This window comes from Manduca sexta, chromosome 7 (assembly GCF_014839805.1).
Source record: "Manduca sexta isolate Smith_Timp_Sample1 chromosome 7, JHU_Msex_v1.0, whole genome shotgun sequence".
Classification (NCBI taxonomy): domain Eukaryota; kingdom Metazoa; phylum Arthropoda; class Insecta; order Lepidoptera; family Sphingidae; genus Manduca; species Manduca sexta.
In genome coordinates, this window is record NC_051121.1 from 8,208,134 (window position 1) to 8,226,909 (window position 18,776).

The following is an 18,776-nucleotide window of genomic DNA, read 5'->3' on the forward strand; positions in this document are numbered from 1 at the left end:
TTCTAATCTGTAAGCATTGGAAATAAACTATTTGATTGGTTCATTTTCGCTATCGGTCCGAAAATAGCGAATGGAGTCGATATACAAGTCGTATATGGTCGAATAGATATCGGGTGTAAAACGTAAGGCTGGTACTCAATTACATTGTATAATCTGAACAAGTCTTATTTTCTTCTATACGTTACCCGTCCTGTATACGCGCCTTGAAAAAAAATCTTAATAGCATAAAAAAGTATAAAACATCATCAGGTAGTTCTATTGTAAATTTTTACATTGGGCAAGATTTACATGAACCTATGTTTTATACGCACGTTGACGATTTATTATTTATTAAATTCCGACGTAGACAATGAACAACTAATAAAAATCCATACAAATATTTTGCCACGCGTGTGGTCATCAGTCTGAAATGTGTTCATTTAGCACCATGTTAATTTGTCTTATATTAATCTACAATCATACAGCTAAGGGTCAAAATATATCGCTATCAAACTAAGCAAACATAAGGGAATGATGCGATATTGTGTTAATGTAACTTACAAAGGCAATTTTAGTAAGTACTTGCATATTTAAATGTACAAGTTAATAAAATTACGTTTAGGCCGTCACGACTTATTTGTGGTTTATCGGCCAAAGATAAAGCAACGATAATAAAATATATACTTAATTATTTTTTGTGGATTTTTATGATTGTTTTAAATGCCCACAGAAACACATTTCTCACAGTATTATTTAAAATCTGGATTCTGATCTGGATCTGAAAAGAACCATAAAATAATGTAGCAAATAGATATTTTAACATCATATTTGCAACTGCAGTATAAGAAAGTGTTTTCTAGGTATAAATAAAATGTATTACCGTCCGTATTTAACATAAGTAATACGCTCTGCATTATCTTTTTCATACACACTCAAAGTTCAAACATAACACCAGATATTTTTTAAACAACAGGTTAAGATTTAACGGCCGATTAAATAATTGACTGTTAGCAAGTTTTGATTCCTACAGATTAGACATCGACATCAGGGGCGGCTGCGGTCGCAGGCTAGACACTTCAACGTCAGAGGAAGCCCGCAGCCGTCCCTAATGCGCCGAAGAGGGCCACCGCGGAGTTTTAGCTGGTAGGCCGTGCATAGGTTAAGTTGTATATAGGGCTAGGGACTCGGCCCGGCGGTCGCCCGAAGGTCACCATCAAATCCGGGCGGCTCAATGCCGGGCCGTAAGGCACGGTTACCCCAGCATAACCGCTCAGTCGCCCCCCACGAAGGCTGGGCGGTAGTAATAAGGCACTTTCTCCGCGAAACAAAAAAAGATTAGACATCGACATAAGCTGCGCTTTGGATCCAGTGATGAACAATCTATTCTATTCATATCGTATTCTGATATTTACTAATATTTTGTTTTATTGATGTGCAGATTATTTATTTATTCATTTAAAATAATAAATAATTATTTTCGAGCCATTTAGAGTATTGCAACGTTAAGTTCCACTCAAGCTGCTTTGAGTAGCAAACTGGAAGACGAAATTCCATAATTTACTGCACCCATAAGTAAATTATCGACGCAAATGAATGTAATATATTTATACTGTACATGAACGTTGACAAACACTACATTCTTTTTAATAAGTAAGTACTAGTCGCACATAATTAGATTCCTTCCTAATCGAATTTCTGCCACGGCGGACAATCTCGATGGAGATCAGCCAAATATACGGAAGATACTATAATGAACGAGTGTGTGCGCAATACACAGGTGCACTCTCTGTTCCTTCACTCTCATAGTCCGGTGAGACGGACGCACATAATTTACCCACATATTTCTCAATGATTTTCGGTCATATTTGTTGTTTTTCTACAATATACGTCACATTTGCAAAGGTATTATATTTTACGTATACGCAGTAACACCACGCGTAATGAACGTATTAACCTAACTTCGTAATAATTATAATAGAGTATTTTACTTCGTTTTTAAAAATTACACAAAATTTACATAATAATAATAATAATAGTTTTTTATAAATCAAGAATAAAAAATATAGATGTATTTCAACTCTATTGGGGGTAAAATGGTCAAATAATAAAATAAGCAATCATAATTCAATACTGACGTCACTTCCAATGCGTTGAAGACGTGCGAGGGAGACAAAATACTAACGCTGCGCCAACACGCTTTCATTCGCACATTAAAACTATTGCTTTTTTTTCCGCATATTTATCGTGGTGTATAATAATTAAACGAAGAAAAATACTCTGATGCTCATACACAATGTAAGTTAGTATAAAAATCGAAATCTACACAAAGGAAATAATACACATACAGGCAGTTATAGACTTGATTCTATCGACTTATGGATGTATAACTACTATACAAGTAATAACGGTAAAATATATATTCCCTTAACGGGAATATAAATAAATATACTGATGCGATTACATCCGTTCACAACCAAATGTAAAATTTCGTATTGTAATTTATATTATTGTTAATATAGAAAACGTAAAAATGTATATTAATAACACTCCAATATATACAAAAATAAATATTTTTCCAAATCGTAAATGTAGACAGGTGACAAATTTCACACGTCCGATTATTTTGCAGATACGTATATGATGATGCACATAGATATGAAAACAAAAAATGAAAACTAAAATGCCCTCGTCCCAGGTTCTTTTCCGGCCGTTTACAATAAACGCTTCCAATCTAATCATTGATACAATCCCGTGAATAAACCAATAAAAACTAAGTAATTTATAAACATGTAAAAATTACTTTGTTCTGATTGATCCATTTTCGTGATGGACTGAAAAAGCGATCGAGATCGCTTATTGAAATCAGCCGTTAAAGGTAAATGATAAAATGACAAATGTCATGTTAAGTACAAATAAAATAAAGCTTAAATATAGTGTATTCAAACAATACAAACGTGCGAAAATATAATATGCAACCGTAGAGGGAGGTGAAAAAAGCGAAATAACTTAAAACAACTCAGTCGAAAATAATACAACCGAGAAGAAACGCCGAGATAAGTCGAGATTTCATTTATTTTTTGTGTTGTCACGACGCACGCGTAAAGTGGAATATCGATTGTCAATATAACGTGCACTAAAAATATTACAAATGTATTACTTATAAAATATATTTATGCAATTTTATCAAGTTTTTAATTTAAGTATTTCTAAATTACATTTCAATTAGCTACATGAATCTTAGACCGTATAATGCACAGTTTTAAAACTGTTTTGAATTAGCCAGCCACAGTACCCCCTTCCACTTGTGACCAACTTCAAAGCAGCTATACTGTAATTTGTTAGTTTAAATAGTAAAATATGTATTCATAATTATATTATTCATACATTTTAATATTATATCAAAATACAAAATACAATTTAAGTTGAAAGTATATTCTACTGGATACATTAAAGTACAAAATCCCAAAATTTTTACAATTAATCGACATTCATAAGGACGCTCACTTATTTATTTTCTTATTACTTTACAATTACTTACATATGTACACGCTGTATTGCTTGTAGTTACGTTTCAGTATAAAATCTCGATAATACAACGGAAGACATGATCATTAAAACACATCATTTTGTCGATACTTTTCACAAGCGCAGTGACAACACATGTCTATTATTACAAGGGACCATCCATAAATTACGTCACACGTATCATTATTGAAGCCTGCCTTCACCTTTATCACACTTTTATGTGCGCTCTAGTATGACGTAACACACTGGAATTTAAATAAAAGATATTTAAGTATGTCGTAAAAGTTCAGTTTTAGTAAACATATCACAAATGATGACTCGTCTCTTCTTGTCACACGATAACACTTCCCCTTGTATGACGTAGTTTACGGACTGCCTTAATATTACAAAACTACAACCGCCTACGGCATCCCGCGTTGTGACAACCGCTATCCCTAAAACAATCACGTCCGAGACAGTGCGGACAGCGTAGAGTTCGTGTTACACTGGTGGGTGAGCGTCACGCGGGCGTCTTCGTTTTTTTACCGAACGGGAGGTGGATGCGACGCTTGCGAGGCTTCGGGACTCCCTCGTCGTCCATTAGGGACGAGTCCGTGGACTCCTCCTCGGGCGGCGTATTGCTGGATGGAGTCCGAACGTCTGTAAATGTTTTTTTTTATTGACCTGAATCGTGTAAAATTTAATACACTATGAGATAAGTACAGGTATTATGAGTACAAATACGAATGAATTCCATAGTCTAATGCTAGACATCTTTAGTCATTGACGAGTTATTGATTAATAAAGCCACGAATCATGCATGTCATTCATACATTAGTCGGTAGTGCCACAGAGTTCTAAAAAGCAAGATCCCAACTTACAAGTAGCGATTAGAATTAGTGCTGCGATTTATTACTCTCGTCATCTGATCGCAAATAAGTTTTGTTAATAATAAAGCAAACTATTTAAATCATTAAAATTTGAACATTACAAAAAATATCGATATTTTCCATCATTAGATGGTTATCATTATCGATATATTGCCAAATAACTTGAATGCATAAAAACCTCTACTGTATCCTTTAACTTCCACTAGACTTGATTACAATACACTATCAAGAAACAGATAGGCGTATGCACAAGAGTCGTATATTAATATATTAACACTGAAGCAACACATGGAAGTATTGACCTTCAGCCAGCGGCTTCTGTCGTGTGAAGGGGTTCCTCGGCGGCGCGCGCGGGTCGTCGAGGCCGGCGGGCACGAGGTCGGAGCTGCGCGAGCGCACGATGTGTCCGGAGGAGGCGGGGCGGCGCGGCGGCGGCAGCGGCCCGCGCAGCGACGCGCGCAGCTGCGGCTGCGAGTGCACCGCGCGGCTCAAGTCCTCGCCCGTCCAGTTCACACTGACACGATATACATTGAAATTTTATTTTATATTGCCTAAGAGAACCGTGTACCTGGAATGACGTCAATTTCATAACATAAGCTGCCAAAAAGAAGCTATAAAAATTCTTAAGATCTATTTCTTGACCCCAAGAAATGCAATGTCATAATTCAGAATATGGGCACATATCTGTTTGAATTCATTAGTCATATTACACCGACTCGGTAGTATCGATATCGATAAATCGATGTGTTGAACTGACTTGTCGCCGCCGAGTATGAACTGCACTTGGTCCTTGCGCCGCTCATCGATAGGCGATTTCCTGACGTCATTGTACGAGTTCTTAGAGCGGAGCTCTTCAGCGGAGTGCTTCTTGTCATCAATGCGCCGCTCGTCCTGGCGTCGCTCATCCTGACGTCGCTCGTCCTGGCGTCGCTCGTCCTGACGTCGCTCGTCCTGGCGCCGCTCGTCCTGGCGCCGCTCGTCCTGACGCCGCTCGTCCTGACGTCGCTCATCCTGGCGCCGCTCCTCCTGGCGCCGCTCGCGCGCCTCCTGCGCCAGACGCTCTTCTAACTGCAACCTATGGACAACAACAGATATATTATTTTATATTTATTTTTTATGTACGTTTTTGATGCATATTATTGTTAATGTAGATATATTTACTTTTAACAATTATGATTCTAACTAATTTATTGCTCTTTAAAACCACTCGATATCGAAATTTTATGCAGTGATCCTGAATTTTCAGATTTTGAGGCAGATATTTTTATTTTTTGAAGTTTAAGTGGAAAAAAAAGCCATGCGTATAATAATTTCAAAAAAATAATATAATAACAGAAACTTTATCATTTAATATCTAAAGTGTAGAAATCAAGAAAGGTGATGACAGTATGATCTTACCTTGCTTCAGCAAGTCTCAGGTCCAGGGGATAGTGTGGGGAGTCGGGCTCCTCACTGCCCGACGAGTCTTCTCGCCATCCGAAGTTGTCCGCAACTGCAATGTTACAGTACCATTAATAAAAGCTCTCCACAATACGTTACTAAATTACAACTATTAAAACTTATCTAACACTAATCCCGTTAATATTCTCCATATTTTAAGCAAATAAATGCTCGATCTACATCCAAATGATTATGTATATCTTCGAAGCATGTATGAAATAATATAGATAGTATGTTCATATATGAATAGAAGCAAAGAAGCGTATATTCCAACATTCTTACCTTACAGCGTGCCAAAAATAACGGATGCCATAAAACACTGATAAAAGCATATCTCTAAACTATAGTGGTACAATGATGGAAGCTGGATAGTGGGAGAAAATAAAACAAAATCACAATCGTCAAAAGCTTTCAAACGTGCATAGAAAACAGATTTTGGTAAAAGTACAAAAATCGACTAATTTATCGACTAATGTTAATGTTAGGGCAAAGCGACGTCACTATACGCGTTTTTATTACGTTGGCTACATATTTGTCAGTTAGGCGTCACAATGCTTAGAGGAAAACGACAAGCTTACATTTTTTCTTGTATTTACATATAGGTTACAAAAATGTTTATTAATATTTTTATCGTCTCCAGGACAGTTAATAGCGATAAAATGTCGACCCGCGGACCAAAACCAAGCCCTTCTTTAGATGCGTGCGATAACCCTGCTATAAGCCGTGATGTATCCACAACATTAGCAACTTAACATGCGCAAAGGAAAGGAAAAGAAACCAACACCGACAGCCAAAATATTTACAAATTATTTCATACATGCTCTTTACCATACAAATATTGCCTGAAAGCTTCCTACCGATTGTGATGCGATAACAATTTCAAAATTTATTTATTTATTAAAACACTAAGCATACGGTAACAAAATGCTGCTTAGAAACTAGCTAGAGCAATAAATAACACCTTTTCTTAGCACAAATGTCGCAATATTTATCAGTTTGTTATTAAATAAGATCTAATTCAGGAACATTCAATATCTGTGATCAGTTAGGGCAAACTGTCATCATCCGATTTTTAAGAATTGAAATGCAACTTTTTAATTATATTGTAAATATTATATGAATTGTAAATTGTGTATTTTTATTAATTTTAACATTATTTTCATTAAAAATTTATCATATTGTTAAGATAATATTTAAAATCGATTTGATAGATCTGTGTGTAGTGTCTAACTTTGACATTAAGTAAAATGTATTAAATATTCATAATCGACTAAATCTAAAGATGGCAACATTTTTAAGTACAGAACTTTGCTGTATATAAATTGTAAATGGAAATATATCTTTGAGCACATCCTATTTATTATAACCTAAGGTATTAGTTTTTTTTTTATTTTTAAACTTACGCTTAAAATATTTTTATGATTACGTTTATCACAATATTCAAACATATTCTCGGAAGGTACTTGTGCGTAAAATATATTGTTATTAAAAGCGAGTTGTAAGTATTGAACTGTCCTAATAAATATTATTTATAACGATAAAATACATTTAACAATCCTGAATGTAAAATTGTAGACTATTGGCCAAAAAGCGATTCCAATCGTAGCATTCGGATTGACAGCGAAAATTTACCAATCAGAATGAAGCTCATTAGACACTTTTTCAAATGCCTAATTTTGATTGGTTCATACTTGCCATTGATCAGTACGTAGGGATTGGAATCGTTTGTTGAAATAATTTTTGATAAGTCGATTGTGTATAGAACATCAGGTAAGCAACTTTGCCATCTCGTATTACATCTATTGTCCATTACATACAAATATTTCAATCCCATATTAAATACAGATTCTATATTAACAGGGAAAATGCATTAACCCCTTTCAGTTATTAAACCTATAAAAATATGGCTCATTCGATTAATTGCCTATTTTCAGTTGTTAAGAGTATTTTCAACATGTCTTCACACTGATCTTAGACACATTTAGTTTAATAAAAAGTTTACTAATAGTCCATGCAGTTTCTAAATTTTACATAAAATTAATACTACGAAAAAAAACTCATGTTAAATAATTGCTATAAAATGGTCACTAAATCAAAACGCAAAATACACAAAATGTCTTTTTTACAAAACCTTATGTTTAGCCACTACGTAGCAAGTATTACAAATGTATGCATTCTTGATGAAAATGGTCACTGCTGAAATAGTCGATTATTTATCGATTCATTCGCTCGGTTGTTGTAACATTATTATCGATTAAAACAGGACATTACTCGCGAAAATTAATATATAAATAAGGTAAATAATAGAGATAAAAAGCATTTAAATATATTACAGCGAAATTAGATTTTATGTTTAAATAAACTTAAATTTCATATTTTTTTTATACTGAAGCACTAAACATTAATTAGCAGACGAGAGAAGCGTTGTTTTTGTACTATCGACTAATATCTCAATTCAAAGGAGACACAAATGCTTAAGTCAAAAACACATAAAATTATACAGTTGTAATTTCTTATACTTTGATTAAGTTTGTTTTTTATTGACAAGCCAATGGGGTAAATCGATAACAGATTTAAGCCTTATTCAATTACATTTGTTAGTTACTTGTTAATTACATTAAGTTACATGGCAATCGCAATCGCTTAAAGTTAATTTACGGCCACAAAATCGAAATATCAAACAGTTTTATGTCTTAAGCATTTCTCTCCCTCCTATTTGTAGCAAGCGACGTTTCCATAAGGAATGCACATGCAGGTGTTGCTGCCGCGCGAGTCCGGTCAGTCGAAGTGTTCGTGTAGGAGCGACGCGTCGTCGTTCTTACCTGAGCCGCAGAGGGACGTGTCGTCGCCGATGCTCAGGTCGTCTTGAGAGCTGCTCATGCGGGCTGGAAAAATATATCGAATTTGAATTTATGGTCTTACTTATTTTTTTTTATATTTCTGGACGGTTTTTTTACGAGCTCGGTGGCGTGGCGTGTTACAGTACGACTGCAGTGCTGAGGTTTCGAGTTTTATCCACAGGCCGAGTAAAGTGATGTTTTTTCTACTCAATATCAGCTCGGATTATGAAACTTATCCCCGATATGGATAGGCTCGCCCCCTATCACATGGGAAAGTACACACGGTGGACAGTGGGTGCACCAGCTTAGCCTGCTAGCCCTTCAGGAATAAAAGGAGTGAGTGTGTGTGACTTTTATATGGACCCCGCAAGGCGATCCTACACCTTATGGTGAGTTGAGTTACGTCCAGATTGTATAGATTATGTGAGACGATTATGCCGGCCTAGTCGAGAACGTATGTACAGATGTCGATCCCGGAACGCGACATTCCGTAAGCCAGTGTGGTGCGTTTTACATCTTGTTTATGTTTGGATATTTGTATGTATGTTAGAAGTAACCGCAGTGTCAACCAAAAGGATTTGATCACACAGATAGACCATGTATTGGATAAACACATAAGCTACTTTTATCCCAGCAATTTGCTCCAATGAGAAATATTTAATTATTTTTACATAAATGTTTCTGGCGTCGTCCAGGTGGCGCTACGTATCATTTATAGCGGGAAAGACTCCTTCCTCGAACGAAACCGCGAGCAACACCTAGTGTTATGATAATAGTAGTGTAGGGTTACTCACGTCTCCCCGAGGGCCTGCCGTTCACGTTCCTGTACAGCGCCGTCTCGAGGTACTGCAAGCCGTTGTTGTTGATTATGTTGAATCCGCACAGACGCTCGATCTGCTTCCATCTGTGCATTCGCTCCTGGAAATTATAAAAACAATAATTACTGCATGACTTCAGAAAATGTAATCAGCAGCCTTATTCTCTGTCACGCGTTATTTTTATACTGCGTAACAATAGGGGACCGGCCTATGCTTGATTTTGTATATTATTCTATATGTAATGGTTAATAATACGTAAAAGAAGCACTCTTGCGAAAACTACATAAAAATTGGTTAAAAAATGAGCGAGTAGTTCATATTTAAAATATTGTAATATGCTGAAGTGGGCGCGATGTGGGGATATCGCTTCATCTCTTTCTTTCGCACGCGTCGTTATTCCCGATGACGTCACATGTGGGTATTTTGTCTCTTTTCTGTTTCCTGTTAAATAACTTGTTGATTTTTCACCGGATTTTAATAATTCCTTCTGTGTTATAATTTATATTATGTAAATATTCGATAATAGTAAAGAACAAAAATTTGTCCGGTACCCTATTACGTTGCGCATAACGTTGCGTTTGCGTTTCAGACAATAGCAATTGGTATACAGAATACCATTTCACGCTTATTTAACTAAGATGACGTAACACGGTTGTGTTACGAGTATACGCTATCGTAGAGAATGAAGCCTCCGAAATCTTGTATCAGAAATGTGGACCTTTCAATTCTACTTTTCCTACTAATATAAACGTAACAATGTATGTTCACTATGTAAAATTTGGCAGTTCTGTAAATATCCCTTTCCATCCAAATATCACATAAGACTCAGAAACCGCTGTGCATTAGACATCCAAGAGTAAGAAGATTTACTGGTGACAGGTCTCATGTGAGAGTCCGCCTGGGTAGTTATCACCGCAATGTCTATTTCTGCCGCCAAGCAGCAGTGTGTAGTCACTGTTGTGTTCCGGTTTGACATTATAAGCAGTGTAACTACTGGACATACTAAGACTTAACATCTCATGTCTCAGGATGGCGAATGCAGAGGAATACCAACCAATACTTAGGTGTTGGATGGTGTTTCTTCTGTTTATGGGCGGTCGCATCGCTTACCACCAGGCGAACGGCAAGCTCGTCTCGTCATGCAAAACAATAAAATGTAAGAGGATGTTTTCTAAGGTCCTAGCTCACCTGCAGCTCCTGCGTGACCTCGTTAAGGGCGGTGCGTGCCTCCACGATGGAGCGGTCCACGTCGTCGATCGACTTGCCGTGGGTCGACACGAACGCACCCACTAACGAAGAGCGTTTCTTACGTAGCTTCTCGCACTGGAACGAATAATACATACGGAATTAGCTTAAAAATGTTAAATATAATATCACATACTTACCTGGCTTCTAATAATATCTGTAGGTAGGTATTTTTAGGTATAAATATTAAATATTGCTCGCTGCTAAATAAGGGCCTGCTGTAGTACTGAGGGTTAAAATATTTGTTTTAAACAAAAAAATAAAAAATGTACAAATTGGACTTTAAAAACAAATTTTAATGAACATACAAAACTAAGTTCATCAATACATGTGGAAATGTTTTTTGTTTTTTGCTGATTGCTAATGAAATTATGATAAAGATTTGTAAAATATTTGCCTTTAAATTTGCGTCGAATCAAACAGCTGTACGTAATACACATTCTACGAAAAAAAAAATTGTTTAAACCAGTTTATACTTTATAACCATCATCTTACTCAACAACTGAATAACGTATAAAACAACGATTAAAGATACTCAGCTTATCAATTGAGATAATTAATCTTGTAATTAAGCTCAATCGAGCTGCGTATGCGCAACTAGATAACATCACATTTAAGGAATTCCATGTATTGTTATTGTGAGTGTAACTTGTCTTTGATGTCAGTATTTTTTCTTAGTTGACTAATAAAAGGGGGAAATAAAACTTCGATGGATGGCCCTGCTGAAATACATTGTTTCGCTATATAACTGAATGATAACATGAGTGTCGTTGGACGCTAATATCCGACTTAAATAATTATGGGATATAATAATAATCTGTAGAATAATATGTATTTTCTTAATTTGGAGTTAAATAAAAAAAAAACGTATTATTCTACAGAATGAAATTGCTCTACTCCACCGGAACTGAACCACAGTCTCGGAAAAACAAACGTCAAAAGAACTATTCCGCGGTGGATACCATTCTAATCACATGTCCCACCAGGCTGCCGGCGTAGACTACGGATTTAAAAAAAAAAAACTTTACACTATCACTTAGAGTAAGTTTCCATAGCCTACGCGTATAAATAAAATTATAGTACCGCTCAGAAAACGTTCCCTATACTCACCGCGTCTCTAGCCTGTTGAAGCTGTAGGTCCGCCTGCTGCTTCTTGCGTAGGTACGACCTGTTCTCGACCTCGTGTGTCAGCTGCAGCCATTGCTGAAGACCTGGAGGCGGCGCCCAGCATCGGTCTTCCAACTCGCCTTCAGCGCGGCGGAGTTCTGCCCTCAACATCTGGAGAGAAAAGTTTATTCCTACAGCATGGAATTTTTGGTCCTTCGAGCCGGATACGACGTTTTTTTGAGCAATAATATACGTGACAATATCATAGTTATAAAGGACAGAAGTTTTGGTCGTTAGAGTCCGTATTTTAACATATTCCTAGTTTATAATTCGAATATAATTTTAAAACATTGCAACGTTTACTGACTTCGAAAACAGAACTTGGCAAAAAGATAAATATGTTATAACGTGATGGATTCTTTTCGTATTTATAATTTCAATTTTACAAATACTCACCTCTATTTCAGACTTGAGTTGCGTCACCTCCAGATCCGACGTGGCGGAGTTCAACAGCGGCGTGTCGCCCGCTTCCCTCAACTTCTTCTCCAAGTTTTTCTTCTCTGTTGTCACGTTTTCCTGTCACAATTAAAAAAAAAAAGTGCATATCATTTCTGCAACGACATCGCAGTTAAATACGAGCTCGAAAGTGTAACAATGTCGCTCAATCTTATCTCTCATGGTAATTAAGAAGTTAACACATTTTTTTTTGTGTGGCAACGCTTTGATGTTTTTAGGTCTTTTATTTTTTATTGCTGTGTATAAAATGTTAAATACCGCTAAAAGAATTTTCGACTATAAATTTGATATATTATTTTATTTAACAAAACTGGTACATTTATACGGAGTTGTCACAAAGATTGGCATTTACACGCGACTCCTGCTGTGTAAAGGCTATTCTTATATACTAGCAAGTTCTTGTTGCAATATATTGAATAAGAACTTCCATATGGGTTTACACTAGCAGCAATATTTCAATAACTGGATACATATACGACTTGCCGCAAGTGCGATTTTCAAAATAGCTTACGAAAGATAACTTCTGCGAGATTTCTTGCTAATCTAAATCCTTAAATATAAATGTTGCCTATGTGATAATTAAGACGATGCTCTCTGAGTGCCAAACTTCATCTCCACTGTGCCCAAACGTATCCCTCTCTCAAAAAAAAATAATAATTCCATTTCAATAACTCAAATTATACAATAGACATAAAAAACTGTTTTTGAAGTAGACACCCACTAGTTTAAAGTCAAGGCCGCGACAAAATGATAGCAATACGTTGACATGACTGTTATTTGCACGCCGTTTGATGACACGCGTGGGCAGGGATTTCGAAGTACGTTTGTTATTGTACTAGGCGTTGCTCGCGACCTCGCCCGCGTTAAAAACCTTTTTATAGCGCGATCAGTACAAAGCCAGCGCCATTTATTTCAAAAACAGATTAAAAAGCCAAATATATCCTACTGGAGGAAATTACAAAGATCTATAGTATATACGTTAGGATCAAATCCGTTCAGCATTTCCTCAGTTTACTTCTAAAGCCTGATTTAGTAGTAGCCTTGCAGAGTACAGACGAATAATATGAATAGAAGTGTGTGTTCGTTACTCATAATTCAGTCATATTTATTTACCACTTTGGTCGGTAAAGTGCTCGCCAATATTCAAAATTAGGGAATTACAAACATACAAACATTTTTGAAAAAAAATCGCATTTATATTACTAAGAAGTAAGATTTAGAAGCTAAGTGCCTATGAGCAAACAAGCCTATACGAATATAAAGTTTTTGTAATAATATAAAATATTTTTGTGGGATGACTGCAGCGCTGACGTCTCGGGTTCGATTCCCTGGTCGAGCAGTGATATTAGGTTTTTCTATTGGATATCAGCCCGGAGACTGGAATTTGCACCCGATATCGCGATAGGCTCGCCTTTTACTACATCATAGGATGTGCTATATACAGGGGAAAGTGGATGAACCAGTTGCGCCTCTGCCTACCCATTTGGGAATCAAAGGTGTGAATGTGTATGATATGTATATTATAATGTGTTCAAAATCACGTAATACAATCAGACTTTTATACAGCGTCACGTATCTTCACTATTGTATCTGAGTGTTTAATAAAATAAATTATGTAAACAACATTTTATTTTGCTAAGTGTCACGTAAACAAACAATCAATTGCGCTCCACCTAACTACATCGAGATCTGAGTGACAATATTGTATACAGTAGTTTACTCATAACGTCCAACAGTTTAGATATTATGATTACCCTAAACATTCTATCCCTCAGAACCGAGAGTAGAAACGGTGAATCGATGTCACAATTGACAGTCTGGGTCGAGTTTCCGTGCGACCGTGGTATTACAAAAACAAACACATGTGATGCCTTTATCACCGAAGGATCATGCAGAGGTGCAAGCAGGACGCCAGTTTTCGCTTGTATGTTCCGTTCCATTAAGTGAAGAGGGCGAGCCATTCGCCAAATCTAGCACAAACTCCAGAGTCTAGGCTGATACTGAGTACAAAAACCAAACATCATTACCAAATCCAAAATCGAACCCGGGACCCAAGGGCAGTGTTCGTGTCACGCAATACAACTACACAGAAAGTCATCAGCTCATAGGGCTTCAAATATATCAACATCACAGCTCTACGATTAATAACCTCACCTGTTCCAAACGTGCTTTCTCAAGCTCCTTCTGCATGTCGTTCAGCGCCATCTCCGCCTTGCGCAGCTGTTCCATGTCGCGCAACATGCGCTGCACCTGCGTGCGACTCGCGCGTCCAGCTCGCAACGCCGCCCAGCCGCCGACCACCGCGCCCAGCATGAGAGACGCGAGCAGCCAGTCCTTCCATCTGCTGCCTTCTGTGAACACAGCGCGTGATGACATGCTCGTATGGTGTCAACATAGTAGTTGTTAAACTAAACTGAGGTATGAATTCTCTCTGATAGGACTATTTCCCCAGTAAATAGAGATCATCGTACATATTATGTTAAGCTAGCAGGGCAGTAGCTCGCTCCGAAATCAGTCGGTGTGAAATGAAACTGGCCGCCATAATTGTGGCGACCCCTATTTCTATTGCTTGTCGACATTATATTTGCCTATAGTGTGCTTAGCATCTGCTACAGTGTTATAAAATTGTTCTGCATTGTCAATGTAAATACGATATGCCGGATAACTTCTATTGTAGCACGAATAATTGTTATTTTGACATACGTTATTATAATTCGTCATTTACATTCCACCGTTTATCAATGATTTTCGCAATGTTTATTTGTAACAGTAAATATTATAAGCAGTGTCATACGACCTAGTAAAAAATCTAGACAAAGACGAGCCCGCATATATTTATAATTTTTCTAAATTGGAATTTACAATACGTTAAAATTAATTTGCCGGAATACTTCTGGCAATGAATAATACCTACACCACTTAAATACGTACCTAGATACAAATTTTCGGAAATAAAAAAAAAAGCGGGAGTCTATCTCAATTAACATCACTATGCCCTATAAATATAAAGAGTTCAAATATACAAGTATTATGTGCCATTAAATACTGTTTTTAAACATAAAATAATCAGATGGTCTTATAACAATATAAAATTTGTGTGCTCAAAAAAATTACAATTAAAATATTTATTACAATACAACTCTTAGTAGTAGAGCTACGAGTGTGTCAGCTGTAAGTCAGCAAATAATACAGGGTTTTGGTAGGTATGTCGATATAGGGGGGGGGGGGGGGAAGCTTGGGGGCTAATAGACTTGTCCTTATGCTGGTTCGGATGCTGCTATACTTACTCCCTAGTATCAACATTGGGCCGTTGAAACCAACATAACCTTTCGGGTTGGTAATATTTATTTTATAATATGAATATATCATAAACTTCTGAGAATTTGAAAAACCCTGCTACATTTTTTTAAATCAAAATACCGCGATGTGCCGCGATGTCCAAATCAATGACAAATGTAAAGCATATCAATATTATACACCTACTATAAATTGCGAATAACACTAATAACATAAAACACGAATTAGAAATAAGGTTAAATTGTTTCCGATTTAATTGTTTCTTATTAAACAGTTTATATAAACTTAAATTAGTTTTTAAATTGCAGTAGTTTTTGGAGTCCGTTTAGTTTCTGTTAAAACTATTTAATTTTTGCCTTTTTGTTAGTTATTATAATAAATAACTAATTGAATTCAAAATAAAAAGAGTTATTCTCATGCTATATTATTTTGAGAGATTCCTGCAGTATCTTCCAAGATTAAGTTCAAACAATATTTTTATTATGGTAATATGTTAAATCAATACTGAACCCAATACAAAACAACAAAATCCTATTTTATTTTGAACCCACTCTCTACGTTTGAAGTTCAAAGTCAGAAAAAGCAAATTTTGAATACGGTAGTAACTTCATTTATATTTAACTCAACACAAAAAGAACCCGACCACTGGCTGAAAATGTATAGCTGAAGCAACAATAAAAAAGAATACCTGTTTTACATAACCTCATTCCCTCGGAGTCGGTTAAAAAGTAGATATCTACATTAACCCTTTAGGTTACAACGGTATATCAAATTAACATTTTTCATCATTTTAAAATCTCAGCGATGCCCTCGTGACCTTCTATGGTTAATGCTTAACGAAGCGTTCATTTTAATCTCAGGTGTATTTTGAAAAAAACATTTTTTTTTTATTAGAATTCTACAGACCGATAAGGGTGTAGTCACATTGAAAACTAGGAGATATTATTGAAATTAAACTAATTTTCGGAATCTATCGCGGTTTTAGTATTTTTTTTATTATTTCTCGACGTTTCGAAGACTTTGCAGCCATCATGGTCAGTCCCCCCGCGACTGAATTTCAAAGTCTAACATTCGCGTAAACAAAGGAGATATTAACTTGTGTTGCTCAGCTATCGTGTTTGAACTTTACCTCTTTATTTAGTTAGTAATACATATTCAATTTCCTCGTTTTTAAGTTAAGAAACCATAATTCAGAAGCCATAACCGGTTATGAGGAAAACAGTTCAAAATGTTATTTAAAAGAAAATAAACACCAAATCCGCTGACACTTCACTCAGTATATACTAAAGCCAAATTAATCATTACATACAAATAAATACTGTTCCTGTTGTTTAAATATATCTCAAGACAGACAGAGATGCAACAAGTGAATCGCGTTACGCCGGGACTATTTAAGTTCTATGTCATAGGGTTCGTTTTCGTTTGGCAAGCTTAGCATAGGCACTCATTGTCATGGCGGAATTTAACGTGTTAAAAAAAAATAATTACCTAAAAAAGATATTTGCTTGATCTGGGTATCGAAGCCACAACATCACTGGTCTTAGACCACATCTGGAGATTCAAAGCTGACATATGAAACCAATTGTGTAATCCTTTGCATTATTAATGTTGATAAAGTGGTTTAATTGAGGTAGCCGCTGTAAAATCACGTGTCAACATCATTTAGAAATCTAAGCAATTAACTTATGACTCAGTTGAACGGCTTAGATACGAATTAATATGATGATAACTGCATTCTACGATGGATAACATAAATTGACCTGGTCAGTATCAAAATAATTGACATGTCATTAAAAACAAAAATCATTTTAAAATTATTCGTGTTTATATTTTTTTATATTCGTGTAGCATTCCTTAACCTGTTTTGAGGAAAACCAAGAAATTCTGTCGGCTGTTAATGTCAATTTTATAAAGCATCGATTAAAATTCACAAAACAAAACAAAAACTACTTTACCATCATCAGTCAAATCGACATATCGTCCGCAGAACAATAAATAAACACAATACGAAGACCCCAGTACGAACCAAGTCTCAAACACCATTTATAATCACATCACAGCACAATGCACAACACGGCGTCGAGAAAAAAAAAAAAAAAAAAACAAAAACAAAATAAAAACGAACGACCGGTATCGTATAGCTGAGAGAGCGAAACTCACTGAATGAACCTAAATCACACTTCTGCTACGTGATGTAAGTGTGTTGACACCAAGTTTTCATTCATTCGCGGGACAATGTTAACGAACAAGCGCGCGTCTCGCCTGAAATCGACCTTACGTGCTGTTTCCTCGAAACATTATAATTGGTTACGATAATGAACGTAGGTGCTGGCGATATCATTTGGCATTCAATTACAAAACTGACAATTGTAATTAACGACGACCTGTTTATTGGCACACCGGCCGTTTGTGGATGGGAAAACTCATTTTTTTCTGCATATATCATGCGTATAGTTATTTTTTGTATCATTTATGTAGTATGTAACAAATATTGCAATTAAAGAGGTTATCTTAAAGTCTGTGCTTTTGACTTACGAGAGTTATGCATGCTATTCATGGAATCGTAACTCTACGAGAAAAAAATACATACTGACAACGATAAATCGAAAACTTCCATCTGTTATTTTTTAAGAAATTTATTCTTCAACACTTGTTTTGCAATTCTATTTTATTACCAATATTAACACTGAATGCAGCTTGTGACTATTCCATAAACATTTTTGATAGTGCAGTTTCTCGTGATGTGGCGGTACAATCGATGCATACACCGCCACCTTGTCAACATCGCCGGAACTGCAAGAGGATCGAGGCAGTGACGCAGCTACAGTGATATCACGCAGCAATCACGATAGATGGCGACGTCGATCCTGAATCACGCTTGCACAATTTGAGCGACGCGTTACATATATACCATCTCCGAATAGGAACCGTCGGAGGGGCCGCGGCCGGTCAGGCGCAACATCTGCCTGACTGGGAATCTTCCCCTTCCATAGAGGAACGTCACCATCTGTTCCTCTACAGCGGTGTCTACCTTTACGCCGCTACAATAGTAACCGACAAAAATTTTTTTTTCGTAGGTTTTAGAGAATCAACATGTGACGGCTAGTTTTTTTTATGAATAATCTCATAAAACGCTACCG

At 36.3% G+C, this 18,776-nt stretch overlaps 1 protein-coding gene across 2 annotated transcripts in view; it reads right to left on the reverse strand.

Moving 5' to 3' along the window:
* Positions 1–1,831: 1,831 nt before the first annotated feature.
* LOC115441311 (stromal interaction molecule homolog) overlaps positions 1,832–18,776 on the reverse strand; it is a 54,859-nt gene continuing 37,914 nt past the window's right edge. Inside the window, exons 6-15 of one of the 2 annotated variants that reach the window (XM_030166166.2) lie at positions 14,494–14,687; positions 12,280–12,399; positions 11,827–11,994; positions 10,660–10,794; positions 9,448–9,571; positions 8,636–8,698; positions 5,772–5,865; positions 5,131–5,448; positions 4,676–4,887; positions 1,832–4,143 (exon numbers count right to left, since the gene is read on the reverse strand). In XM_030166166.2, coding sequence (XP_030022026.1) covers positions 4,004–4,143; positions 4,676–4,887; positions 5,131–5,448; positions 5,772–5,865; positions 8,636–8,698; positions 9,448–9,571; positions 10,660–10,794; positions 11,827–11,994; positions 12,280–12,399; positions 14,494–14,687 — 1,568 coding nt within the window. In that variant the 3' untranslated portion in view covers positions 1,832–4,003. Of the gene's footprint in view, positions 4,144–4,675; positions 4,888–5,130; positions 5,449–5,771; positions 5,866–8,635; positions 8,699–9,447; positions 9,572–10,659; positions 10,795–11,826; positions 11,995–12,279; positions 12,400–14,493; positions 14,691–18,776 lie in introns of both variants that reach the window. The other variant, XM_030166085.2, reaches the window with a different exon arrangement.